This window comes from Oryx dammah, unplaced genomic scaffold (genome assembly GCF_014754425.2).
Source record: "Oryx dammah isolate SB20612 unplaced genomic scaffold, SCBI_Odam_1.1 HiC_scaffold_2, whole genome shotgun sequence".
Classification (NCBI taxonomy): domain Eukaryota; kingdom Metazoa; phylum Chordata; class Mammalia; order Artiodactyla; family Bovidae; genus Oryx; species Oryx dammah.
The window spans coordinates 8,757,836-8,784,696 of record NW_024070186.1 but is presented as its reverse complement, the minus strand read 5'-3'; the positions used below and the strand labels follow the sequence as shown (position 1 = coordinate 8,784,696).

At 41.3% G+C, this 26,861-nt stretch overlaps 1 protein-coding gene across 1 annotated transcript in view; it reads left to right on the top strand.

Annotated features, from left to right (window-relative positions):
- The first annotated feature begins 961 nt into the window (after positions 1-961).
- MORC3 (MORC family CW-type zinc finger 3) overlaps positions 962-26,861 on the top strand; it is a 44,039-nt gene continuing 18,139 nt past the window's right edge. The window contains exons 1-10 of the mRNA XM_040264228.1: positions 962-1,066; positions 13,172-13,244; positions 15,765-15,897; positions 16,837-17,051; positions 17,586-17,733; positions 19,176-19,323; positions 21,396-21,524; positions 21,759-21,881; positions 24,579-24,676; positions 26,308-26,412. Coding sequence (XP_040120162.1) covers positions 1,028-1,066; positions 13,172-13,244; positions 15,765-15,897; positions 16,837-17,051; positions 17,586-17,733; positions 19,176-19,323; positions 21,396-21,524; positions 21,759-21,881; positions 24,579-24,676; positions 26,308-26,412 — 1,211 coding nt within the window. The 5' untranslated portion in view covers positions 962-1,027. The remainder of the gene's footprint in view (positions 1,067-13,171; positions 13,245-15,764; positions 15,898-16,836; positions 17,052-17,585; positions 17,734-19,175; positions 19,324-21,395; positions 21,525-21,758; positions 21,882-24,578; positions 24,677-26,307; positions 26,413-26,861) is intronic.

Below are 26,861 nucleotides of genomic sequence, written 5' to 3'. Positions count from 1 at the left end.
AGGAGAAATATCAATAACCTCAGATATGCAGAAGACACTGCCCTTATGGCAGAAAGCAAAGAATTAAAGAGCCCCTTGATGAAGGTGAAAGAAGAGAGTGAGAAAGTGGCTTAAAACTCAACATTCAGAAAACTAAGATCACGCCATCCAGTCCCATCACTTCGTGGCAAATAGATGGGGAAACAGTGACAGACTTTATTTTCTTGGGCTCTAAAATCACTGTGGACGGTGACTGCAGCCAAGAAATTAAAAGACGCTTGCTCCTTGGAAGAAAAGCTATGACAAACCTAGACAACATATTAAAAAACAGAGACATTACTGCGCCTACAAAGGTCCGTCTAGTCAAAGCTACGGTTTTTCCACTAGTCAGGTACGGATGTGAGAGGCTGAGCAGAAAGAACTGATGCTTTGAACTGTGCTGCTGGAGAAGATGCTTGAGAGTCCCCTGGACTGCAAGGAAATCAAACCAGTCCATCCTAAAGAAAATCAACCCTGACTATTCATTGGAAAGACTGATGCTGAAGCTGAAGCTCCAATCCTTTGGCCACCTGATGCAAAGAGGCAACTCATTGGAAAAGACCCTGAAGCTTGGGAAGCTTGAAGGCGGGAGAAGGGGACGACAGAGGATGAGATGGTTGGATGGCATCCCTGATTCAATGGACATGAGTTTGAGCAAACTCCGGGAGATGGTGATGAGCAGGGAGGCCTGGTGTGCTGCAGTCCATGGGGTCGTAAAGAGTCGGACACGACTGAGCGAGTGCACAACAAAATACCGATTACTGTTTGGCAAAGCCTGTAGGCCTTACTCTGCAGGGCCCCGCCCGGAGCCCGAAGCGTACCCACCTCTCTAGCGCTCCCCACTGGGAATTTACCTGCTCTACGCTCCCAACGACAAGCCGCCGGGAGGCGGAAGTCGGGGGGTGGGGTCAGCCACGCGCGCCCCGCCCCGGAAGTAGGCGGGCGCTCCACAGCCACCTCCCAGTCTGATTGCGGCTGAGGCCGGTCCTGGCTTTGTAACTCGCTCAAGATGGCGACGCAGCCACCCAGCGGGATCCGCCTCAGCGCGGTGAGCAGCCGCGAGGGGTGGAGCGGGCCGTGTCCCAGGAGGGCGGGCAGGCGGGCAAGCGAGGCGCTCGTGGGGGGAGGCCGGCGGTGGGCGGGGGCGGCTCGTCGGCCCGGCGCGGCGGCTTGGGGCCGCGGCGGGGCCGGGGCAGGCGGCGGCGGCCATCTCTCTCCCGACGGCTGAGACGCTCGGCGGCGGCGGCGGGCAGGGCCGGGCCGGGCCGTGTCTCGTTTCGTTTCCTGGGCTTTGGGTTTCTGTTTTGCCTCCGCGGCTTCGGGGCGGGGCGGCCCCTCCTCCTTGGCTCCCTCCCCCGGTTTGCCCCGCAGCTGTCGTCCGAGGGCGAGGCCTCGGCGGCCAGCCCGCCTCTCGGCCCGCGGGGGCCCCTGACCCTTTCCCGGCCTCTGCGGGCCCTCGGAGCGTCCCGGAGTGCTGGGGGAGTGGCCGTCGGCGGCCAGAAATGCCCCGCGGCCTTGACCTCCTGGCGGCTGGCCCCGGGGTGCTGCGAGCTGGGACTGTCTTCCTCATTCATTTCAATTCCTGCCGCCTTCCCTCCTGCTTCCCTGGGTGGCTGAGACGGTCAGAGCGTCCGCTTGCAATGCTGGAGGCCGGGGTTCGATCCCTGGATGGGGAAGATTCCGCTGGAGAAAAGGAATGGCAACCCAGTCCAGTACTCTTGCCTGGGAAATCCCATGGACGGAGGAGCCTCGTAGGCTGTACAGCCCACGGGGTCGCCAAGAGTTGGACACGACTGAGCGACTTCACTTTTCCCTCCACTTCATCCATCGGGAGCCCAGATCGCTCCTAGGTGGTCACCGAGCTCTCCGATTTGCCCCGTCTTGTCTCCTGGCGGTGTCTCGTTCCGGAGCATCTCCGCCTCTTGGAAATCCTTGAGCGTGTTTTGTACCTGTGCGTCTTTTTTTCTCTTTTTTTCCGAAGGGAGCAGTCACAATAAATTAAAATTTCTCTGCCTCAAGAGTGTGGCGGTGCTCTCCGTACCCGATTCTCCTGAAAAAGTTTGCCTTGTTATGCAAAAATATACCCCTTTCGTCAGGGTGTTTGCTCAGGCCAGAGAATGGCTGTGCCAGTCTCATTATTCGAATGGTAATACCATTGCTTTAAAATGGTTATTTTTGCCTTTTGACTTTCATTTGGCGAGATTCCTAACAGACCCCTGCTATCATCTGACTTTTAACATTTTTTCCTGATTAGTGTGAAATTTTACTTTACATTTGACTGAGAAGCTGAAAGTTTGTCACACTTCATTCACCCTTTTGATTTTGGGTTAAAAGAAACCTTCGTAAAAAAAAAAAACCCTTCATATTCCTTGCCCGTTTTTCTGTTTTCTGTTCCTTTTGAGGGGAACTTTTAATTGGTTTATGAGTATTCTTTACATATCTTTAGTAAAGGCTCCTTGGTTCCTAAGTGATTTATTGAATGAGCTTGTATTTAGTAGATGGAATACAGAGAGCAATTTTATTCTTTCTTATCGCTGGCCTTAGACATTGTTGCTAATTAACCTGAGTGAATCTGGGCATATCCTAATGATTTCCAGTTAGCCTCTGCTGCTGCTGCTGCTGCTAAGTCGCTTCAGTCGTGGCCATACCTGTGTGACCGCATAGACGGCAGCCCACCAGGCTCCCCCGTCCCCAGGATTCGCCAGGCAAGAACACTGGAGTGGGTTGCCATTTCCTTCTCCAATGCATGAAAGTGAAAAGTGAAAGTGAAGTCAGTCATGTCCAACTCTTAGCTACCCCATGGACTGCAGCCTTCCGGACTCCTCCATCCATGGGATTTTCCAGGCAAGAGTACTGGAGTGGGGTGCCATTGCCTTCTCCACCAGTTAGCCTCAGGTATTGTTTAATCTGGGCTTCCCTGGTGGCTCAGACAGTAAAGAGTCTGTCTGCAGTGCGGGAGACCTGGGTTTGATCCCTGGGTCGGGAGGATCCTCTGGAGAAGGAAATGGCACCCCACTCCAGTATTCTGAAGTGACTTGGCAGCAGTAGCAGCAGCCAGTATTCTTGCCTGGAAAATCTCATGGACGGAGGAGCCTGGCAGGCTACAGTCCATGGGGTGACAAAGTCGGACACGACTGAGAGAGTTCACTTTCACTTTCACTGTTTAATCACTGGGCTTCGGACACGACTGAGAGAGTTCACTTTCACTTTCACTGTTTAATCACCGGGCTTCCCCGGTGGTTCAGATGGTAAAGAATCCACCTGCAATGCTGGAGACCTGGGTTCGATCCCCAGGCTGGGAAGAGCCCCTGGAGGAGGGCTTGGCAACCCACTCCAGTTATTCTTGCCTGGAGAATCCCCATGAAGATAGCCTGAGGGCTATGGTCCATAGGATCTCAAAGAGCCTGACACGACTGAGCGACTAAGCACTTTAGCGTTGTTAAATTACTTGAGAAGCTCTTCTTCAGTTTAAAGCTCGCTCCTTCCCCTCAGATTGGGCCAAATTTTGGTCCAGAAAACTGGTGAGGAAAAGTGAACTGGGTTGTTTTTGTTTTTTTTCTTTCCCTTCCTATTTCTGCACTTTGATTCTCTTCCACACTCCCCAGCCCCTCCCAAGGTGCTCTCTCTGTCTCTTCAGGATTGAGAAGACAAAGAGAGCAAAGATAAGGGTCAATACCATCTTGAGAGACTGGCACTGTGGTTAGCTGGTTCTCTGGGTGTAGCAGCTGTCCATGTGCTACGTCTTTGTTTTATGGGTAATACGGACTGTTTTGAAGCTCAGTGATGGAAATCTCCTATCTGCAGCTTCTGGACTGTATTCCAAGTGGTCTGTTGCTTTAGGACAGGAGTTGGCAAACTGCAGTTTATGGGCCAAATCCAGCCTGCCACCTGTTTTTATATGGCTACAAGATCCTTAAATGTTTGGGGGAAAAAAAGATCAAAGAATAATGTTTCGTAACATGAAAATTATGTGAAATAGATATTTCAGTTTCCATAAATAGTTTCATTTTTGAAGGTTTGAATCATCCCTTTGGTATAGCTCTCAGATGTTGTTTATGGGTTTGTCAAAAATCATAGAACATAAAGTGACCCATAATGTGTGCAAATTTTAAAAAATCATTAGCTCTGTAAATTCTGAAATGGAATGCAGAGTGACAGAAACTTAAGTTTTTGCTTTTTGCCTCCATGAGTCTAAGTAAATGCTGATACCATTTTGTTGTTTTCCAGAAATCCTACTATAGATTTAAGTGACACATATGCACACTCTTCAGTTCACTTTTTCTTTTGGCTGAATTATCATATGATTTATTATCACTCTTAGCATTATTCAGAAATGAGCCAGCCAAAACTATGATTGCTTTTTCTTTGCTGTATAGTTTTGTGTTTTCCTTGAAGTTGGTAATTTATTTGTATTTGTTTGCTTAGTTTTTCTCTGTACTGATTACTCTTTCATCCAAACTTTCAGACAACTGGAAAATCTTTTCCAGATGTGTTCAAGCACACCCAAATTTTGTCATTTTTGCTGGTTCAGTTGTGAGTTGGGGACTTCCCTTTATCATTTTTATGGACATTTCCTTCCCCTTTTCTTTGTTTTTCCTTCCCATCACATATTCCTCTTCTGGGGTTTACTCTTGGCCACCAGCAGTAGCTTAGTGATTGAGAACATGGGTTCTGGAGCCCACATGCCTGGGTTCAAAGTCTGACAGATAACAATGTGTGACCTGAAGAGAGAATAATCATCTTACCACCTAAAAGGGCTGCTTTAAAAATTAACTGAACCAATACACATAAAAGTCTAATAACGGCCCTCTGCATGCCATAAATACTCAGTAAACATTTGCTGTCTTTGTTACTGTTAATAGTGAAGCCTATCCATTTTTCCAAAAACAGGTAGCTTCTCGAGAACAGAGTACATGGGAAGAACATTTATGTGTCTTTTCTTGGAAATATGTTTATGCTATCCTTGCTCTTTCTTTACATCTAATTTGGCTGGGCTTGTAATTCTAGATTAGAAGTGATTTCTTGTCAGAATTTTCAAGGCATGCTTTATTGTTTAATAGAGTCCTATGCATTATACTGGGCTTCCCCTGGTGACTGAGATGGTAAAGAATCCACCTGCAATGAGGGAGACCTGGGTTCCATCCCTGGGCTGGAGAGATCCCCTGGAAAAGGGCATGCTACCCATTCTAGTATTCTTGCCTGGAGAATCCCCATGGACAGAGGAGCTGGCTGGGCTACAGTCTCTGGGGTCTCAAGGAGTTGGACACAACTGCGTGACTAAGCACGCATGCAATACATTGTTCTAGTACTTAGGCTAGAAACTTATAATAATATCAGGGAAATTTTCTCAGATTTTTGACAGCAATTTCCCATCTGTTTTTCTGTTTTTCGTCTTCTGTTTTCCTTCTCACTGCTTTTTCTTTTCTTTTGGGGAGACTTTCCCCATTTGATCTCCTGCCTTTGACCATGTATTTAATTATGAGGAACATTGTCTTGTTCTCCGAATATCTTTAAAAACATTTTCTCCATTTGATCTCCTACCTTTTACCGTGTATTTAATTATTAGAAACGTTGTCTTGTTCTCCGAAAATCTTTAAAAAACTCGACAAAATATTTGTTCTTGTCACTGGCTGTATTATTCATAGTATTTTTGAAGTTTTCTTTTGTTCACTGCATTGCCTCTGTCTTCTTTATGTTCTTTTTACTGTGTGTTGTTTTTTATTCTAATTTTACACATTCTCAAGTGTGCTTATATTTCCAGATGACACACTAAAAGCTGGATGTTCATACCTGAATAGAGCTTGTCGTTTGGTGAGTTTCGGTATTGGGTGATCAGGTAGGAAGAGCCAGCTTGTCGTTGAGGTACTCTGTGTCAGAATCTGTTGTTCCTAGAGAATAAAAATGTTAGACTAGAAAATAAGGATGTTTAGAATAACTTTGGGGCTTCCCTGATGGCTCAGTGATAATGAATCCACCTACCAATGCAGGAGTTCAGTAGGACACCGGGACGGGGTGGGGGGGGGAAGCAGTCAGAAAGCAAGGAATTATCATTCCCCAAATCTGTCTCCCCATGTGGCTTAGGAGATTCGGGTTCTATCCCTGGGTCAGGAAGATCTCAGCAGTAGGAAATGGCAACTCACTCCATTGTGTTGCAGAGATTCAGATATGACTGAGCAATTGCGCACCAGTGCAGGAGACCTGGGTTTGATCCCTGGGTCAGGAAGAGCCCATGGAGAAGGAAATGGCAACCTACTACAGTAGTCTTACATGGAGAATTCCATGGACCCAGGACCCTAGCGGGCTACAGTCTGCTGCTGCTGCTAAGTCACTTCAGTCGTGTCCAACTCTGCTACCCCAGAGATGGCAGCCCACCAGGCTTCACTGTCCCTGGGATACTCCGTTTGTTGTAACCCACACAAAGGCTTTCACATAGTCAGTGAAGCAGATGTTTTTCTGGAATTCCTTTGTTTTTCTGTGATCCAGTGGATGTTGGCAATTTGTTCTCTGGTTCTTCTGCCTTTTCTAAATCCAGCTTGAGTATCTAGAAGTTCACAGTTAATGTACTATTGAAACCTGGCTTGGAGAATTTTGAGTATTACTTTGCTAGCTTGTGAGATGAGTGCAATTGTGCAGTAGTTTGAACATTCTTTGGCATTGCCTTTCTTTGGGATTGGAATGAAAACTGACCTTTTCTAGTCCTGCAGTCGGGTGCACAGGAATTCCAATTGCTTTACAGCCTCTCCAATACTTGTTCTTTTCTGTTTTTGTTGTTGTGGGTTTTTGTTGTTGTTGTTGTTTTTAATAATGGTCGTGCCTTTGCATGTAAGGTGGTATCTCACTGTAGTTTTGCCTTTTTCATTTCCTTAATGATTAGAGATGTTGAGCATCTTTGGAGAAATGTCTTGAGTCCTTTACCCGTTTTTAAATTGATTTATCGTCTTCTTATTGAGTTGTGAGAATTCTTTATATATTTTGCATATTACTTGATTTGCTGGGTTTTTTCCCCTCTTCTGTAGGTTGCCTTTTCACTCCGTAGAATGTGTCACTTGATGTAGAGAAGTTTTAAATTTTAGTACAATTCAGGTTCTTTTTTCTTTTGTTTCTTGTGCTTTTGGTGACATGTCAAAATCATTGCCAAACCCGATGTCATAAAATGTTTCCTCTATGTTTTCTTCTAAAGATTCTAGCGTTTCAGCTCTGAAGGTCAAGTCTTTGATTCATTTTGAGTTAATTTTTGTTTATGGTTTAGGGAAAGGGTATGACTTTTTGTACTGTTCAGGGGGTTCTTGTGGCAAGAATACTGGAGTGGTTTGCCATTCTCTCCTCCAGTGGACTATGTTTTGTCAGAACTCTCCTCTATGACCCGTCTGTTTTGGGTGACCCTCCACAGCATGACTCGTAGCTTCATTGAGTTATGTAAACCCCTTCACCATGACAGGGGTGTGATCCATGAAAGGGGTTGAAGGCAGAAGGAGAAGAGGGTGGCAAAGGATGAGACAGTTGGATGCCATCATCGGCACAGTGGACATGAACTTGAGCAAACTCTGGGAAATAGTGGAGGATGGGGAATCCTGGTGTGCTAGAGTCCGTGGGGTCGCAAGGAGTCAGAGACGACTTAGTGACTGAGCAACAACAAGGGTACAACTTGATTCTTTTTACGAATATCAAGTTTTCCCAGCACTATTTGTTGCAAAACTGTCTTTTCCTCATTCAATGGTCTTTACACCCTTGTGGAAAATCCTTTGAGCATTTCTTCTGGCCTGTTGGCTGGCTTGCTTTTACCCACCTATTTTCACTTGTCTCTGAGTCGACGGCCATCAGTTTCTCCAGAGAACAGACCTCTTGTCTTCCCATGGTTTGCTGAGTGTAGTTGAAGGACTTGCTCAGGGTAAAAGGATCCGGGAATCTTTCTTCTTTACTTTCAGCCTTTCCCATTTTTCATATGACATCTAGTATCTTTGACTTCAAAGGAGCAAGTCTTATTTCTTAAGTCTTCCTGGGATTGCCAGGGTTTCTGATCTACTTCTTGTTGGTTTTCCCATCTCCTGCAGGCTTTGGGTTTCGTTCTTTCCAGGATATTGAAGCAGTTGTCACTACTCTGTACTTCCCAGTCTCCAACCTGCTATTTTGTCCACTATTTTTAATTGCTGCTTTGGTTCTTTTGGTTCTCCTGGGTTTATGCCCCCCACCCCTTTTCCTTCATTAGACAGCAGCTCCAAGAGGGAGCCGAGGTAAACACTCCTGTGTTCAGGCATCCACATTCAAAGTCTTATATTTAAAGGATTTTTAAAATCTGGGGCCATTTGTTGATTCTAAAAATTCTGTTGATTCTTTAAAATATCTATATGGTCTTCATTGCATCTCCTTTTTGTGCATTTTTTGGAGGGGAGTCTTACTTTTTAAAGGTCTAGCTATTTCAAGGGATTCTTATTTTATACGGCTTCCCCGGTGGCTCAGTGGTAAAGAATCTGTCTGCAATGCAGGAGACCCAGGTTCGATCCCTGGGTTGGGAAGATCCCCTGGAGGAGGGCATGGCAACCCACTCCAGTACTCCTGCCTAGAAAATCCCATGGCCAGAGGAGCCTGGCAGGCTACAGTCTCTGGCGTCTCACAGAGTCGGGCGCGACTGAGCGAGCTGCAGCAGCAGGAGCAGTTTTATAGGCTGGTGTTGCTTTTACCCCGTGTTGAAGCTGGGGGCACACTAAGACTGCTCTGTCTTGCCTGAAAACGTTTTCTCCTGATGGATTGTTTGCTTAAACAATTATTTTAGATTATTTTAGATTGTGTACTCAAATATTCCCCAAGTAATGGACGTGAGTCTGAGTGAACTCCGGGAGTTGGTGATGGACAGGGAGGCCTGGCGTGCTGCGATTCATGGGGTCGCAAAGAGTCGGACACGACTGAGCGACTGAACTGAACTGAATGACCCCAGAGAATCATGTGCAGTCTGGTTGAGGCTGTGTCTCCACAGTGGTTCTGCAGGTTAAATTGAAACACTTAACCCAAGTGAAGACGTGCCTCTTTACAGAACCTCATGATACACTTTTTTCTTTTAACCTTGACTGCAGACGGAAACAGACAAGCTTCTCATTGGGCATATTTCCCCTGCCCACCTTTGCATTGAGGTAGGAGGGGGCAGCTACCTTCAAGTACATGCTTCTCTGCCACATTTCCAATCCACAGTCACCATTAAAATGGAAACCTTCATATTCCAGTTAAGCACCCCACTCTAGTCCCTAGGGTATCCCTATTTTCAAATCTAATTTTTGTTTTTAATTTCTTCTTGACTTGAGGCCCTTGAGTATTTTCTTTATTTATATGTGAGCTCAATTGTGCCTTTAAAGGTATGTTCATAGTTCATTCATAGTCACTCAGTTGTGTCCAACTCTTTGCAACCCCATGGGCTGTAGCCTGCCAGGCTCCTCATTCCAAAGAATTTTCCAGGCAAGAGCACTGAAGTGGGTTGCCATCTCCTACTCCAGGAGAATCTTCCTGACCCAGGAATTGAACCCATGTCTCTTGCATCTCCTGCACTGGCATTGGGATTCTTTACCACTGTGCCACCTGGGACTTTAAAGACATGCTTACCTTAAAAAAAAAAAAAAAAACCACACTTATAATGCTTATTATGTCCCAGGTGTTCTTCTGAGTATTTACAAATATTAAGTTATTTAATTCTTCTAACATCTTGGTAAGCTGCTGTTACTATCATCCTCATTTTCACAGACAATAAAACCTGAGGCATAGAAGGTTCAATTGCTTACCTGGGATCAGGATCACACATCTAGTTAAAGATACTCCAGAGGCTGTGTGTGTGATCAGTGTGTGTGTGAGATCAGGATCACGCGTCTAGTTAAAGATACTCTATAGGGCTGTGTGTGTGTGTGATCAGTGTATATGACCTGTGTGTGTGTGTGTGTGTGTGTGTGTGTGTGTGATCAGATACTCCATAGTCTGTCTGGTATGTGTGTGTGCGTGTGTGTTGGCTGTTCTAGGGAGTTTTTCTTTCCAGCTAATTGTTTTAGAGATGAGAATTAATAATAGCTATACATAATGCTTCTTTTTTGGGTGTTAGTTCTAAAAGGTCTTGTAGGTCTTCATAAAACTGTTCAACTTCAGCTTCTTCAGCGTTACTGGTTGGGGCAAAGACTTAGATAACTGTGATATTGAATGGTTTGCCTTGGAGACGAACAGAGATCATTCTGTCGTTTTTGAGATTGCATCCAGATACTGCATTTCAGACTCTTTGTTGACCATGATGGCTACTCCATTTCTTCTGAGGGATTCCTGCCCACAGTAGTAGATATAATGGTCATCTGAGTTAAATTCACCTATTCCAGTCCATTTTAGTTCACTGATTCCTAGAATGTGAAGGTTCACCCTTGCCATCTCTTGTTTGACCACTTCCAATTTGCCTTGATTCATGGACCTGACATTCCAGGTTCCTATGCAATATTTAACTTATATGCAGAGTACATCATGAGAAACGCTGAACTGGAAGAAACACAAGCTGGAATCAAGATTGCCGGGAGAAATATCAATAACCTCAGATATGCAGATGACACCACCCTTCTTGATGAAAGTGAAAGTGGCGAGTGAAAAAGTTGGTCTAAAGCTCAACATTCAGAAAACGAAGATCATGGCATCTGGTCCCATCACTTCATGGGAAATAGATGGGGAAACAGTGGAAACAATGTCAGACTTTATTTTGGGGGGGCTCCAAAATCACTGCAGATGGTGATTGCAGCCATGAAATTAAAAGACGCTTACTCCTTGGAAGAAAAGTTATGACCAACCTAGATAGCATATTGAAAAGCAGAGACATTACTTTGCCAACTAAGGTCTGTCTAGTCAAGGCTATGGTTTTTCCTGTGTTCATGTATGGATGTGAGAGTTGGACTGTGAAGAAGGCTGAGCACTGAAGAATTGATGCTTTTGAACTGTGGTGTTGGAGAAGACTCTGGAGAGTCCCTTGGACTGCAAGGAGATCCAACCAGTCCATTCTGAAGGAGATAAGTCCTGGGATTTCTTTGGAAGGAATGATGCTAAAGCTGAAACTCCAGTACTTTGGCCACCTCATGTGAAGAGTTGACTCATTGGAAAAAACTCTGATGCTGGGAGGGCTTGGGGGCAGGAGGAGAAGGGGACGACAGAGGATGAGATGGCTGGATGGCATCACTGACTCGATGGACGTGAGTCCGAGTGAACTCCAGGAGTTGGTGATGGACAGGGAGGCCTGGCGTGCTGCGATTCATTGGGTCACAAAGAGTCGGACACGACTGAGCGACTGAACTGAACTGATACGTAATGCTTGTGTTTAAATACACTAAAAGCCACTATTTAGCGTTCATCATTTCTTACTGATGCCTTCTTTGCTTTGTTCCCCTGGGACTCTTACCCAGGAAACACTGTATACCATGTCATTTGGAGGTGGTGTATAAAATGAAGTCGTTAAATGAAAGTTGACAATCTGCACACAGTCTGCCAGATATCTAAAAGTATTAAACAGGGACCTAAATACCTAGTTTCTAACTCCAGACTTCACCCCTGTGTCATTTGTGCCCAGCTGTGTCCAGCTGAACCCTGTGGACTGTAGCCTGCTGGGCTCCTCTGTCCATGGGATTTTCTAGGCAAGCGTACTGGAATTGTTGCCATTTCCTCCTCCAGGGGATCCTCCCAAGCTAGGCATCAAACCTGCATCTGCTGCAGAATACCCAATTTCTAACTCCAGACGTCATACCTAACAAATTCATAAAGTAGAGAACAAAGACAAACTCTTCTAAGGGTACTGGTGTTGATCAGTCATTCTCTCCTTTGGTAGCTGACACCTCAAGACCATATCCCATAGTAGGATCTAGATTGGCTGAGGAGTGTTCCTTTATAAATGGAGAAGTGATGCTTGCACAAGAGGAGGGGCTAGGATAGGACTCAGGTGGACTAATTGACAGGAGGTTTCTTGTAGAAGATGAAGGTCTGGAAATTGATTTTCTTTATAAAAACTCTTTTAGAAAGTTCTGGAATTCCTTATACTCCGTTATTACATAGATAAATGCTGTAGAAAGTCGGAATTCCATATACTCCAGTTTGCAAACCACTCTTGTACAGAATACCTTTTCTCACATGTGTAATTCAACCTGATGGTAAAAATGCTTGACGATTGTCTAAAATTGAGGGTGGTCAGAGGAAAAGCAGAGCTTTTTCTGACATCTTGTGGGAGCAGCTGAACACTACAAATGTTTGGTTATAGTCATATCTCTAGGCTCTTTACATGAAACACTTAAATTGCCTCTTTTTTCTTCCTTAAATATGAGATAATCTGTTCAAAATGAACACAGAAAAGCCCTCATTTCATGAAAATTATCTGCATATTGAAATATCCAAGCCTCAGCCTTTTTAAACCATTTGTATGTTTTTACACATTTGATATCTGCATTACTCAGGATTAAGAGAGTGCCATGTATGATTAACATACTCTTCCATCCTTTATTACGATGAATCAGACAAAATCTCTGGAAGTCAAGGGGGTTTGTTGCATTTGAGCTGTTACTTGGCATTGAGGAGTTTATAGATATGTTTATTAAGCCTAATGCACAAAAGGCGAAAACATCCCTTTGACAAAGTCTTAGTTTTATCTCAAGGTAATTTTGAGGTGGCTCTAGTGGTAAAGAACCCACCTGTCGATGCAGGAGATGTTAGAGATGCAAGTTCGATCCCTGGATCTGGAAGATACCCTGGAGGAGGACATGGCAATCTACTCCAGTATTCCTGCCTAGAGAATCCCATAGACAGAGGAGCCTGGTGGGCCCACAGGATCTCAGAGATGGGACACACCTGAGCAACTAATGCTCTCAATTTTGAGGCAGGTCCAGCAGGGTGGAGCATCTTGGAATTGGGCCCTTTCTGATACGACTCTGGATTGGTGGGCGCAAAGAGGCAAGGGGTTTGCCGCCCATCTTAATGAGAAACTGGCTGATTTTCAGCCTCACTTTCCAGGAATCTCATCTGTGTTTTATCTTCCAGGTATCTCCTGGCACAAGCAGTTAAGTCCTTTTTGCTTGATCTTGGTGTTAATACTGTGACAGAAGATTATTTTGGCTTCTATTTGCAAAAGTGAGACCTTAATTAATTTACATGAATCATTGATTTGTTTCAGCTTTGCCCGAAGTTTTTACATACAAATTCTACAAGTCACACTTGGCCATTTAGTGCAGTCGCTGAATTAATAGGTAAGTAAATTGATGTTTCATATATAATCTCTTGGTGGCAGTTGAAGTTCTAGAAAGCTTTTTATTGAAAAGTAACATGAAGATGTGCTTTTTAAAAAAACCGAATGTGTCAGTGATAACATTAGTAAAGGTTACCTAGCATCACAACCATTCAAACTAGTCTCCGATCGGTCGTTGCCCAGCTTTCCCTGTATACTGTTGTTTTAAGTATTTCCCTATACTACTGTCAGAGCAAAGTATTTTAATTTGCAGGGTTCCTGAAGCATTTATGTTGAAAATATTTTTAGTCGCATCATAAAAGAAATAGATCTGTTGCCGAAAAATGAGAATTATGTTTATTTTAAAGTTGGAAATTATTTATAATATTTTTCTGCTGTTAGTAATTAGGAGGTTTTATATGTATGTATATATGTATTTGGCTCTGGTGGGTCTTTGCTGCTGCATGTAGGCTTTCTCTAGAGGCGGCGAGCAGCGGCTACTCTTCTTGTGGTGTGCGGGCTTCTCCCGTTGCAGAGCACGGGCGCTCGGTGCACGGGCCTCAGCAGTTGCAGCTCGCGGGCTGTCGGCTCGGTAGTTGTGGTCTGCTGGCTTGGCTGCTCTGAGGCATGTGGGGTCTTCCTCGACCAGGGGTCGAACCAGTGTCCCTTGTGTTGCAAGGCAGATTCTTAACCACTGGACCTCCAGGGAAGTCCTAAAAGTGTTTTGGTGAACATGAGAAAAGAGGCAAGGTCATGATCGTTTTTCTTTGGTAAAATTCATACACATGAATTGTTTGATTTAAACGTGTTTGAGAAATAGATAATAAAGGAAAACTATATTTTTGGGAATTCTTAGATACACTTTAGATTATTTGTCAAGGAATGGTTCTAAAGTGGATGCGCCAAGAATAAGGAAAGAAAGAAAATTTGAGAACCCTTCTTTTCTTTATTCCTGATAGTTCAGTTGGTAAAGAATCTGCCTGCAATGCAGGAGACCCAGGTTTGATTCCTGGGTCAGGAAGATCCTCTGGAGAAGGGATACGCTACCCACTCCAGAATTCTTGGGCTTCCCTTGTGGCTCAGCTGGTAAAGAATCTGCCTGCAATATGGGAGACCTGGGTTTGATCTCTGGGTTGGGAAAATCCCCTGGAGAAGCGAAAGGCTATCCACTCCAGTATTCTGGCCTGGAGAATTCCATGGAGTGTATAGGCCATGGGGTCACAAAGAGTCAGACATGACTGAGTGGCTTTCACTTCCTTCTTTTCTTTGGTGTAGTTAGATTTTCCAAAGTCCCTAACATGTTCTGTTGAGATGTAAACTCTGAAGTATAAATGAGATAACATTACAGCTATTCACGCTCACTCTTTTTCCTTTTTATGGCAACCCAGAGGAACTACTCAGCTGGGACTGTTCATTCATACATAGTACTTGTCTAGTTTTGGGATAGGGCAACTGAAAGCCATTATGCTTTTTGTGGTGTTTCACATTTTAAGTGTGTTGTTTTTAATAATGCTGAAGTGGTTGATGAGAAAGATTATTTCATTTTAATTGAAGGCTTACAGGAGTTTGAGAGCCACTTTTTATATTATAATAAAGTCTTCAAAATATACCTCAAAAGTATTTTTAGTCAGAAATATTCAGATAGATTTTAGATAGTTGATAAGTTGATTTTAATACTGCTGCTGTTGAAATTTTTTTCCTTTTTCTTTGCTGTAGTCCTTAATACTTAATAACTGTTCTGAGAGAAACAAGTATGCTAGACAAGGGTGTTAAATGATGAGGTGTACAGAGATGGCTTCCCTGGTGGCTCAGATGGTAAAGAACCCGCCTCCAATTCTGGAGACCCGGCTTTGATCTCTGGGTTGGGAAAATTCCCTGGAGCAGGGAATGGCTACCCACTCCAGTATTCTTGCCTGGAGAACTCCATGTACAAAGGAGCCTGGTGGGCTACAGGTCATGGTGTTGCAGAGTAAATACCACTAGGCGACTGTCACTTTCACGAAGATGATAAAACGTACCTGTCGTCAGAAGCTTATGTTAGATTAAAAAGGGCTAAACTTTGAAGAAATGTGCAGCAGGTAAACTTTGATCTGTGTGTACGTTAGCATACTGCTTTCTCATTCATTGAGTGATCTTGTGTGGACCTTCCATGTCAGCCTGAAGTGCTGTTGACACTCAGCTCAGTTTCCTTTATGATAGTTAGGCTAGTTCTTCGGGCAGAGACCTTCCTGTCTTGATCACCTCTTCCTGGCAGTGATTCTTTTGGCTTTACATTTATTTAGTGTAGTGGGTTCCCATCTCCATTCTTCATGTAACAGATGGAGGGCTTTAGATAGAGTTAATTCTTTGAAGAGTCAGTGAGCAATATATAGCATGGTTCAGGTTAGTTTCATGTCATCAAGTCTTAGGAGTTCGGAAATATTTCAGCTTTTAAATTTTCCTTAAAATATATTATTTTGTTGCTGGTTATAAAGGGTTGTTCAAAATGGATTGCTCTTCTTTAAAAACCACAATCAAAATTTTTCTAACTTTTGTTTCCCAGATAATGCTTATGATCCTGATGTGAATGCTAAACAGATATGGATTGACAAAACAGTAATAAATGACTGTATATGCCTGACATTCACTGATAACGGGAACGGTATGACTTCAGACAAATTACATAAAATGCTAAGGTATGTAAAAGGGTCACACTCCTTAAAATCATTGTTGTTGCCTAGTTGAAGTGTTCATGTGCCATTCTCATTGCCTGTAGTTCCTGTTTGTTAAACCTGAAATGTTGAACCCATAATGTGCTCTGTTCTCTAAGTCTTATATCAGTTTCTACTGACGTTGTTCGGCAATCCCGGCCATTCTCATCATCCCTCTCACGTCTTAACTTACCTAAAATCCCACCATTCCTTTAGAGTTGTAGCACACTGTCCTCTGTTGTTTGTGCTTTAGTAGAAAAATAGTTTTAGCTACCATATCCAATAAAACCTAACACTTTGGGGAATGGGAACTGGTAAATTTAAAGTGATTCAAAGGATGAGGAAGTAGCATAGCCATAAGGCCTTGGGCTCTAGGGTCAAAGAACAGGATATCAGGATGAAGCCAGATGTACCTGACATGGAAGCTAAAAATACGTAGTACAGGATGGAGATAGAGGGAGGGTTTGGAACAGAGGCGCTTCTGCTGTCCTCCAGCGTTCTGTATGCCGCTAGCAAAGGCAGATTCTCCTCAGCAGGAGGAAGAGGTGAAATCTCAAGGTCCCAGAAGCCTCAGTTAGTTCATCCATTCAGCTAGGATGTGCCAGGCAATGAGCTCCTGTTTTAGTGTGTGTATGGCAACCACTCCAGTATCCTTGCCTGGGAAATCCCATGGACAGAGGAGCCTGGTGGGCTGTAGTCGATGGGATCACAAAGAGTCAGACACAACTGAGCGACTAAAAACAGCAACAATCCTTACATCCCTATAGTGTGGATTTGGCTTCCTTCACTTAAGAGATGGGGAAACACATCAGTACAGATCTTCCAGCAAGGAAGGATAGGGCCAACATTCAAACTTAGGCATTTTGCTTGATATTAACAATGTTTGAATTAAAATAAATGAAGTTTATACTTTTTTCCTTTTAGCTTTGGCTTCAGTGAGAAAGTCACCATGAATGATCATGTCCCAGTTGGATTGTATGGAAATGGCTTCAAGTCAGGATCTATGCGTTTGGGTAAAGATGCAATGGTTTTTACCAAAAATGGAGAAAGCATGAGCGTGGGTTTCTTGTCTCAGACGTACTTGGAAGTCATAAAAGCAGAACATGTTATTGTCCCAATCGTGGCATTCAACAAAGAACATATCCTTTTGATTTTGAAATGGAAACTGAGGAAGTGGTCTGGACCATTCCATCCTGTTGCCCTCCTCTGGTTCTTGTTTTTAAATCATACCTTCCATTCTAGCTCTTGTTCCTATTCACTGCTTCTGCTCTGCATCTGGGCTAAATGTTTGTCCCTCTCTGGTCTCTGTTGGAATTGTGCCATGGAAATACTCAACATAAGGTGATTGCATTTTTATTAAGCTTCCCTGGGCTCACCTTTTTATTTCAGTCTTTTTGTGGTCAGTAAGACTTACGGTCTGGCTTGAAATTTTCACCAACAACCATGGAAAACAAGATGTCTTTAGGAAAATGTCTTCTGTATAAACATTCAAATATTTGAAATCATTAAATTCGTTAGGAGTCATAATATACTTGTTCATACTTCTTGTTGTACATTTGAAATCACACTGTGATTTTAAAATTGAGGGTAATTTAGTAGTTTTTCAGTTTGAGTTGATTTCCATATTATAATTGAAAAATGTTATTGGTCTAAGTCTTTAACTTAGGATATACGACAGGTATTAAATTCAACAGAATCAAAAGCAAGCCTTGCTGCAATTCTGGAACATTCTCTATTTTCTAAGGAACAGCAGTTACTGGCAGAACTTGATGCTATCATAGGCAAGAAGGGAACCAGGATCATCATTTGGAATCTCAGAAGGTAAATGAAACGGTAACCCTCATCTGGTTAACCATTTGGGAAGTAAAGTGCATGGAGTAATTTCATTATGTTCATCCATTGTTACACCGAGTAGAAATGTATTGGAAAGTCCTCATTTTATGGCATATTTAATGATTTACCTTTTCCCAAGAGTGTCTCATTGAGGCTTCTTTGGCTTTAATTTGAGATAATTTTATATTATTATAAATAAATTTCCTGGCTCTGCCACTCTATCTACATAGCACTGTTTTTTTGCTCTTGGTTATACCATCCCTCTCCTCAAAAAAAAAAAAGACACAACAAGATAAAGCCCAGCAACAAATCCCAGCTTGGTAAAGTTAGAAAAATCCTTTTGGTTCATTACGTAAAGCTAAGCATGATTCAGCATCTGTTGAGAAACGTAATATAGATGAGACTTCTGTGTTGCTAAATCTTTCTGAGGATAAAATCCTTTCCAAATGAAGCTATGAACTTTAGGGTGAGTGTATAATAATGAGAGATCTAATTGATCTGTTGAACCGGAGGAGTTAAGCTAAAAGAGTGATAATCTTAAAATCCTTTCATTCTTATGCTTTTCTGACCTCTTGCATTCCCTTCTTCTTTTCTCTTCCTTTCTTCCCTGCTCTTCCCATCCTCACCCCCATTTTTTTTTTTAAACTTAATTTTGAGGTACTTGCAGACTCCTGTGTAGTTGTAAGAAATCTCAGGTACTCCTTCCCCAGGTCCCCCCCAGTGGTAACATCTTGGAACACTGTACTAAGATAGTACTGTTGATACTAACATTGATACAGTAAGGACATTTTCATCAGCTCAAGATCCCTTTTATATCCACACCCACTCCTTCCTTAATCCCTTGCAACTGCTAACATGTTTTTCCATTTCTGTGTCTTTGTCATTTTAAAGAATATTATTATATAACTGGAATCATATAGTGTGAAACCTTTTGGGATTGGCTTTTTTCATTCAGCTTAATTTTCTGAAGATCGATACAGGTTCTTGTGTGTGTCTGTTTGCTTCCTTTTTTAGTATTGCATGGTATGCATGGACCACAGTGTGTTTACCAATCTAGTTGTTTACAATTTTCAGTTACTACAAATAAAGCTGTGAAATAAGTGCAGAGAGGTTTTTGTGGGAATATGGTCATCATTTTATTGGATGAATGCCCAGGAGTGTAATTGCTGGATCATATGGCAGTTGCTGGTTTAGTTTTTTAAGATGCTATCAGAATGTGGCTCTCTCATTTGACATTCCCACTGGTAATATGTGAGTAAATACAGTTTCTGCACCTTCCTGGATTCCTTGTCTTCCTTCCTGCCTCCAACTCCTCAGATCTTGACTCTTACCATGTATTTGTTTGTGCTTTATTTTGTTAACTAAAGGTTACTTCCTTGCTTCTCTTATGGTGAAGTTAATATTTAGCTCTTTAAAAAAATGTTTTACAGCTACAAAAGTACAACAGAGTTTGATTTTGATAAGGATAAATATGACATCAGAATTCCAGAAGATTTAGATGAGACAACAGGGAAGAAAGGGTACAAGAAGCAAGAAAGAATGGACCAAATTGCCCCTGAGAGTGACTATTCCCTGAGGGTGCGTATTCTGCTCTCTGTGGGAGTGAGAAAACTAGCAAATGATGGAAATTACATTATCCACTTGTGTTATAAATGCTGCCAGAAATATCTAAATGAAAGTGTCTCAGACATGAAACAGTGTATTAAATTTGTCATGCTCATTGTCTGTTTTATTTTCTTAGAAAAGTTTTTAAATTGCAAAGTCATCAGGTCTATAGTGGTTGTAAAAGTTCTTTTACTGTGTGATTAATTATTTGGATTGGGACTACTTGAATCAAGATGCCCTGGTGACTATATTGGTTAATTCAATCAAAATACCAAACTGTCTTTTTAAAAAATTAAAATATTCTAGAACACATGCATTAATTGGTACTCTAAAGCAGTTGTACATATAGCCTATAGAAAATGCGCGTTAATATAATTTTGTGGTAAATATCTCTCAGATTGACCTTAAAGTGGAATATGCTTTTAAGATTGAAAGAATTAATGTCTCAATATAACAATGTTGATATGATAATGCTGCTGTTTCTTAGTCACTGTGAGACATGCGATACTGACTCTGCCCTCCCCGCCCCCCCCACCCCACACACACACACACACTTTTTTTCCTTTTGGTCAGCCACATCGTGACGTGTCAGATCTTAGTTCCCCAGCCAGGAGCCACAGGCCTTCCGCACCCCCCTGCAGTGGAAGTGCAGGGTCCTAACTGCCGGACCTCCAGGGACTGGCCCCGTTCCCTTTTTTTGCAATAAAATTATCTCACAACCTAAGCTAAGGATAACATTGATAGCTTTACTGTGTAACTTGTTCTGAGATTTCAGCAATTACAATGGCGGATGGTCCTATTTCTTGCCATACCCCAGTGTGATAGGGAAGTATATCTTAGTGGTTAAGAAAGTCTTGCTCAAGAATATCCAGAGACAGCCAGAGCAGATGGAATAGTTTTAGTATACCACAAAGTAAAATGTTTCAAAATATCAGTAATAAATTTTATAAGTGACAAAACACTACTTTTGAAATCAGGAGTCAGGAGGAAGAAAGTGAGAGAAATGTTCAAATTTTAGTTTTGTATTGAATTTTTCATATTAATATATCCTTATTGAGTTGTTCAGTTCATTTCCTTTAGAGATTTCTGATAGCTTGCAGGCAGGCACAGAGATCATATTCTAACATGTATTAGGATGCTAAGTTTGGTTATGATTCTCAAGTATCTAAGCTTTGATGCATTAAGAATTGAAAATACATTTACCCTCGCAGTGCAGTGGTTAGGACTCGGTGCTTTCAAACTGTGATTGTTCAGGTTCAGTCCCTGGTCAGGGTACTAAAAAATAAAGAAAAAAGAATTGAAAGCACATTTGGATGACTGCTGATGGTTACAGTTCCATCTGGAAAAAGTGTTGTCTGTCCACTTCCGTTAAATATTGCTGCATTTTTTTCTTTTCAAACTTATAATAGTCCCCTTTTTTTATATTAGATTTTTGCTTATTTCTGCACAAGTAAAATTTATTGATGCTTTAAAATTATAATAATATATGTTTTTGACAGCAGAGTCAGAAAATATAGGTCCTTTTTTGTATATATAGACATTTTTAAATTTTTTACTTATTTATTTTAATTGGTTTTTGCCATATATCAACATGAATCAGCCACGGGTGCACATGTATTCCCCACACCACACCCCCGCCCTGTCCCTGCCCACCACCTCTCTCTGGGTTGTCCCAGAGCACTGACTTTGAGTGCCCTGCTTCATGCATTGAACTTTGCACTGGTCATCTATTAAAATGAGATTATACCGTACATGCTCTCTTTCTAAACTTGTTTCCACATAACTTATCAACATCTATGTGGGTCAGTTGATTGTTTTCTGCAAACCCTTTTTACTGGCTCCAGTATATTGAGCTTGTTTTTAATACAGTAATCAAATACTAACTAAAGCACCTTTTAGTCTGTAGTATTTTATTGAAGAGTTAGTGAGTATTTTATTTTCAAAGCACTGCGGTAGCTTTCTTTTTAAAAACCTATTAAGTAATGTTGAACACATCCATTGGTAATTATTCGGAACCAACAGTCAGTTGTTGTGTGTCTTTGCAGGCTTACTGCAGTATATTATATCTAAAGCCACGAATGCAGATCATCTTGCGTGGACAGAAAGTAAAGACCCAGCTAGTTTCGAAGAGCCTTGCCTACATTGAACGTGATATATATCGACCCAAGTTTTTGGTATCCTTTACTTTGTTAAGATGCTGTATATATATATATATATATATATATATAGAGAGAGAGAGAGAGAGAGAGATATCAAGTGTATTTCCCTTCCCCATTTCCCTTTTTATCCTGACAACAGATTCTAATCCTGTCCAACTTTGCCCTTTTTTATGCACCGTTGAACTCAAGGATATAGGATGAATTAAAGGAAGTGAGATGGTGTGTTCAGAATTTTCCTTAACATTTAAGACTAATAAAACTGTGAGAATTACTTTTGGATTCAATTGCAGAAATAAAGATCATTACGGAATAATGATGTATCACAGAAACAGACTCATCAAAGCTTATGAAAAAGTTGGATGTCAGTTAAGGGTAAGCTTATATCTGAAAATGTCTGACTCTTTTGTAAAAGTTAGGATAACATGTTACAGGTCAAGTGTGAAATAATGTGCTTTTTACCTAATTATTTTTATTTATTTGTCTTAAAATATGTATTTATTTGGCTGCACCGTTTCTTAGTTGTGGGGTGTGGGATTTCTTCATTGTGGCATATAGGATCTTTAGTTGCGGCACGTGGGATCCAGGTCCCTGAACAGTGATCAGACCCAGGTCCCATGCATTGAGAGTGCAGAGTCTTAGCTGCTGGACCACCATGGAAGCCCCCTGCCTTTGCCTCAACTTCTAATATCAGTGTTTTTAACAGCATTATGGGGCTTGACCATAGAGCACTTGTGTATTATTTTCTCATTTGGTCTTGAATTATCTTACAAGGAGGACAGAGCATTTTCTCTGTTTTACAGATGAGGAATTGGGGCTCATACATAGCTTTCCTTAGACCTAAAGATGAGTGTGGCTCTCAGGTACAGATGCAGATCTTGTCGCTACACTTGGATAAGGATCCTGGATTATTTTATGCGAGAATAAAATTGATCGGTTTTAATTCATTGTTGCTGCAGTAGCCTAAAAAATAGTATCTGATAGGTGATTTACTTTTCTGGAGTTAGTTCCTATATATGTTAGAATTTTCCTTCTAAACCACTTTCATTTTTGTAGAGTTCAGTTTAGGATGATGAACATTGCCTACTGTGTTAGTCTGTTTATCTTTTACTTGTTTCTACAGAAATGTTTTTTTGATGTGTGTGTGTTAAGAATTTAGTGTTAAATTCTAAAATTCAGCTTTGTTAAAAAGATTTTAAGTCTAGGCATATTTTGTTTTCGAGTTCCATGATTTTCATTTTCTGTTTGTTTTATTTTACTCTGAATTCTTTCCAACAGTGTAGATGGACCTGAAGAGTATTATGCTTAGTGAAATATATTAGAAAAAGACAAAAGACTGTATATTATCACTTATGTGTGGAATCAAAAAAATAAACAACTCAATAAATGTAATAAAACAGAAATAGACTCAAATATTGAGAAGACACTAGTGATTAACAGTGGGGACAGGGTGGCAGGGAGAGATGGGGCAGGGGATTAAGAGGTACAGACTGCTATGTATAAAATAAGCTATACGGCTGTATTGTACAGCAGAGGAAATGTAGCCAGTGTTTAATAATAACTTTAAATGGAGTATAATTAAAAATATTAGATGTGTCATACACCTGCACCTAGCATAGTATTGTAAATCAGCTGTACTTCAGTTTTTCAAATTGGGATTCAAAAAAACCAATAGTGTCTGCTACAAAATACACAGTTTTTTTTTCTTTTAATCAATTTGACATAAGAAAGATGTGTAGCTCATTTTTCCAACCCAGCTAAATTTGTGTTATTTTTGGTTAAGTTTGAACTCATAAAAAAATAAGCTTTTACAGCCAACTTTTAATGTTTTTCTGTACCAGAAGATGAACTGGTTCTAGTATTTGGATTCAGTAAACAATTTATTAAGTATTTGGTATGATTTGCCATGCTAGATGTCAGCAGAAAAAGAGGAAAAGATACACATGCCCCCAGAGCTCTTTTTGCTGAGGGGAATATGGTATCTCCTTGGAGCATTAGGCTTCCCTGATAGCTCAGTTGGTAAAGAATCCACCTGCGGTGCAGGAGACCCCGGTTCAATTCCTGGGTCGGGAAGATCCGTTAGAGAAGGGATAGGCTATCCACTCCAGTATTCTGGCCTGGAGAATTCCCTAGACTGTATAATCCATGGGGTTGCAAAGAGTCAGACACAACTGAGTGACTTTCACTTCATTTTGGACCAGATGGTAATTGGGAATGCAGTAATGAAGGAAGAGGAAGGTAAGGCCAGAAAGAACATGAAAGGAACTACAAGTGAAGGGTGCTGTGATTTACAACTTGTATAAAATGAGAAACCACTGATGGCTTTTAGTAGAGTCACATTGAGATTAGGTTTTTATGGTTTTGTCTATAGCTGTATCTATGAAAATTTTCTTTTTATATGTCAGTATTTCACTTTTTATCATTGTACTTAGACTCAGCTACAATTACAGACAAAATATACATGTTGATCATATATAGATAATCAGAATATGATTCAGATATGTTGAGTTCAATATTTTAACTAGCAGGTTTAAAAAATAAATTACGTAAGTTGAATTTAAAATTTTTATTTCATCACAGTTAGCAACTGAATATGTAACTTTGGATAAATGACTTTAATTTCTGTCTAGCAAACTTATGGAATATTAATGTGCCAGAGACTTTGCTAGGCCCTGATATAGGAAGGAGTGAGTTGTGGTTTCTACCTGCTAAGATATTGCATCCCAGTAGAGAGGATTTTTTTCCCTTGTATAAAACTGGGAGTGATTATACTTGTCTTAAGTGAATGCTTGACAGTGGAAGTGGTTTTGGAGGAAAGCTATTACATTTTTAGGAATTATCTGCCCCAGAAGTAAGTTACATTCCAGATACTGTTATTCAATCTAAATGTCGTAAGAATCATAAAATAAAATATAGGAAAATGTTTCATAAAGTTCTTAAATTTTGGTGAAGGAATAATTGTTTTGAGCATCATGAAGGGCTTCCCTTGTGGCTCAGCTGGTAAAGAATCCGCCTGAAGTGCAGGAGTATCATATCTAATGTTTAAAATGCCAATTTCATTTTGTTTTTCAGGCAAACAACATGGGTGTTGGAGTAGTGGGGATTATAGACTGCTATTTCCTAAAACCAACTCATAATAAACAAGATTTTGATTATACTAATGAATACAGGTATGTTACCTATTAAAATGATTGATGACTGACTTTTTACAATTTATTTTGGAAATACTTCCTTAAGTTTTTCTAAGCTGAATTTGTTTCTCTTTCGTGGGAGGCTTACCTAGAAAACACATGTAATCATTTTTTTCCACCCTAGGAATTATATTCTACTCCATTGCAAATAGAAATATATTCTCCTCTGTCTTTACTAATGAAATATTTCTGAGCTTTGTATTAAATAGAGGAAGTTCATGTTTTCTTGGTAACATTTTTTTGTGAAATATAAAACCTAGAAATTTCCATCTTAGATGGGAACTTCAGGAAACTTTAGTCCTCTGTACTTTAGACAGAAATACTCCTATCTTCTAAGAATGATTAGAAGCCGTAAAATAAATATGATCATCAATTTTACTTGTAAATTTAGGAAGTACCAACAGCTGTCCTAGTGAGCATATATTATAGAACAGAATGCAAACTTCTTATAAATAAAGAACAAATAAAGAGGAAGGAAAGGAATAATAGCAGAATCAGCAAATTAGGAAACACATGATAGAGAAAATCAATAAATATATCAGTCCTGAGACTACAGCTACCTCTGTTATTTAAACAAAGAAAATACAAGGAGCTGTTAACCACAGCAGTAGAATGTGATTGCTCAAAGGGTTAAAAAGGACAGTGGCTTATCCAGAACTATCAGGAGCAAAAATAACAACTGTTACCTCTGGGTTGAAAAAGAGTAGACAGTAAAGGGACTCAGAGAGGGTTCCCAGTCCCAGAAGTCAGAGGTTCAGATCCCAGTAGAGGTTGTGACCGACGTAAGAACACACTACCTGCCATGGCAGGAGCTTTTAAGGCCCGATCAGTCTCTGTCTGTAGACATGGCCTGCTGTTGGCAGGGGATGTAGGGCTGAGCTGTCCTTAGAGGAAACCTGTCTCTGCCCAGGGCTGTGCGTAGGCTGGAACAGTCTCTGCTGCTGGAGGGAAGAGCACGCGTGGCCGGAGAGCACAGCTGGAGCTCCTCTGGAAGGGCTGCCAGGTTGAGATTCAGAAAGTAGTTGGTGGGTTGATTGGCAGCATACTTTCTCAGCAGAGGACCTGAAGTACTAGTATATTCTGTCTTATTCCTGGTGACCCTGGCTCTGTTCTATGACCTTTTAAAGATACTTAGAGAAGATTGCCATGACTCTGAGTGTTCTTACTTAACTAAACGTTTTGGAGAATCCTCCACCCTGCCCTTCACACCGCCTGCTGCTACTGCTAAGTCACTTCAGTCATGTCCAACTCTGTGCGACCCCAGAGATGGCAGCCCACCAGGCTCCCCCGTCCCTGGGATTCTCCAGGCAAGAACACTGGAGTGGGTTGCCATTTCCTTCTCCAGTGCATGAAAGTGAAAAGTGAAAGTGAAGTTGCTCAGTCGTGTCCGACTCTTAGCGATCCCATGGACTGCAGCCTACCAGGCTCCTCCGTCCATGGGATTTTCCAGGCAAGAGTACTGGAGTGGGGTGCCATTGCCTTCTCTGCCCCACCCCCTAGTGTTCACATAATAAATACTAGGTTGCTTCTGCTTTCTTTGTGTTTGACAGAGATTTAATATTTATCTTTTTTTTTTCTTGAATTGATTTTATAATTTACTTCTTTTTGAGGCTAACAATAACAGCACTAGGAGATAAGCTGAATGATTACTGGAATGAAATGAAAGTGAAAAAACATGCAGAATATCCTCTAAACTTGCCAGTTGAAGATATTCAGTAAGTACATTTAAAAAATAATTGACTTTAATATCAGGATGTGGTTTTGGAGGGCTGGCAGTTGTACAGTGTTCATAAACTTGGAATCTAATTCATAGTAAGAAATAAGTCCCACAGCTCAAATCAGCATATTGTAAGATGAACATATGCATTTATACACAAAAGATTCTTGAAACAGTATTTACCTGTATTATTGGTGTTGATAACACTTATTTTATTTAAAAATGCTCATCTTGACCCACTAAAGTGACTTCATGATCCACTAATGGGTTGTACACCATAGTTTGAAAATCTCTGGACTTATGTAATAGGATTGAGAGTCTAAAGCCGGATTTCAGTTTACATTGTAGTTCTGCTTAAGTAGCTGTGTGACATTGAACATGTTATTTGACCTCTTATAAGCTTCCATTTTATCATTTGTAAAATGGGAACAGTAATAGTCTTTACCT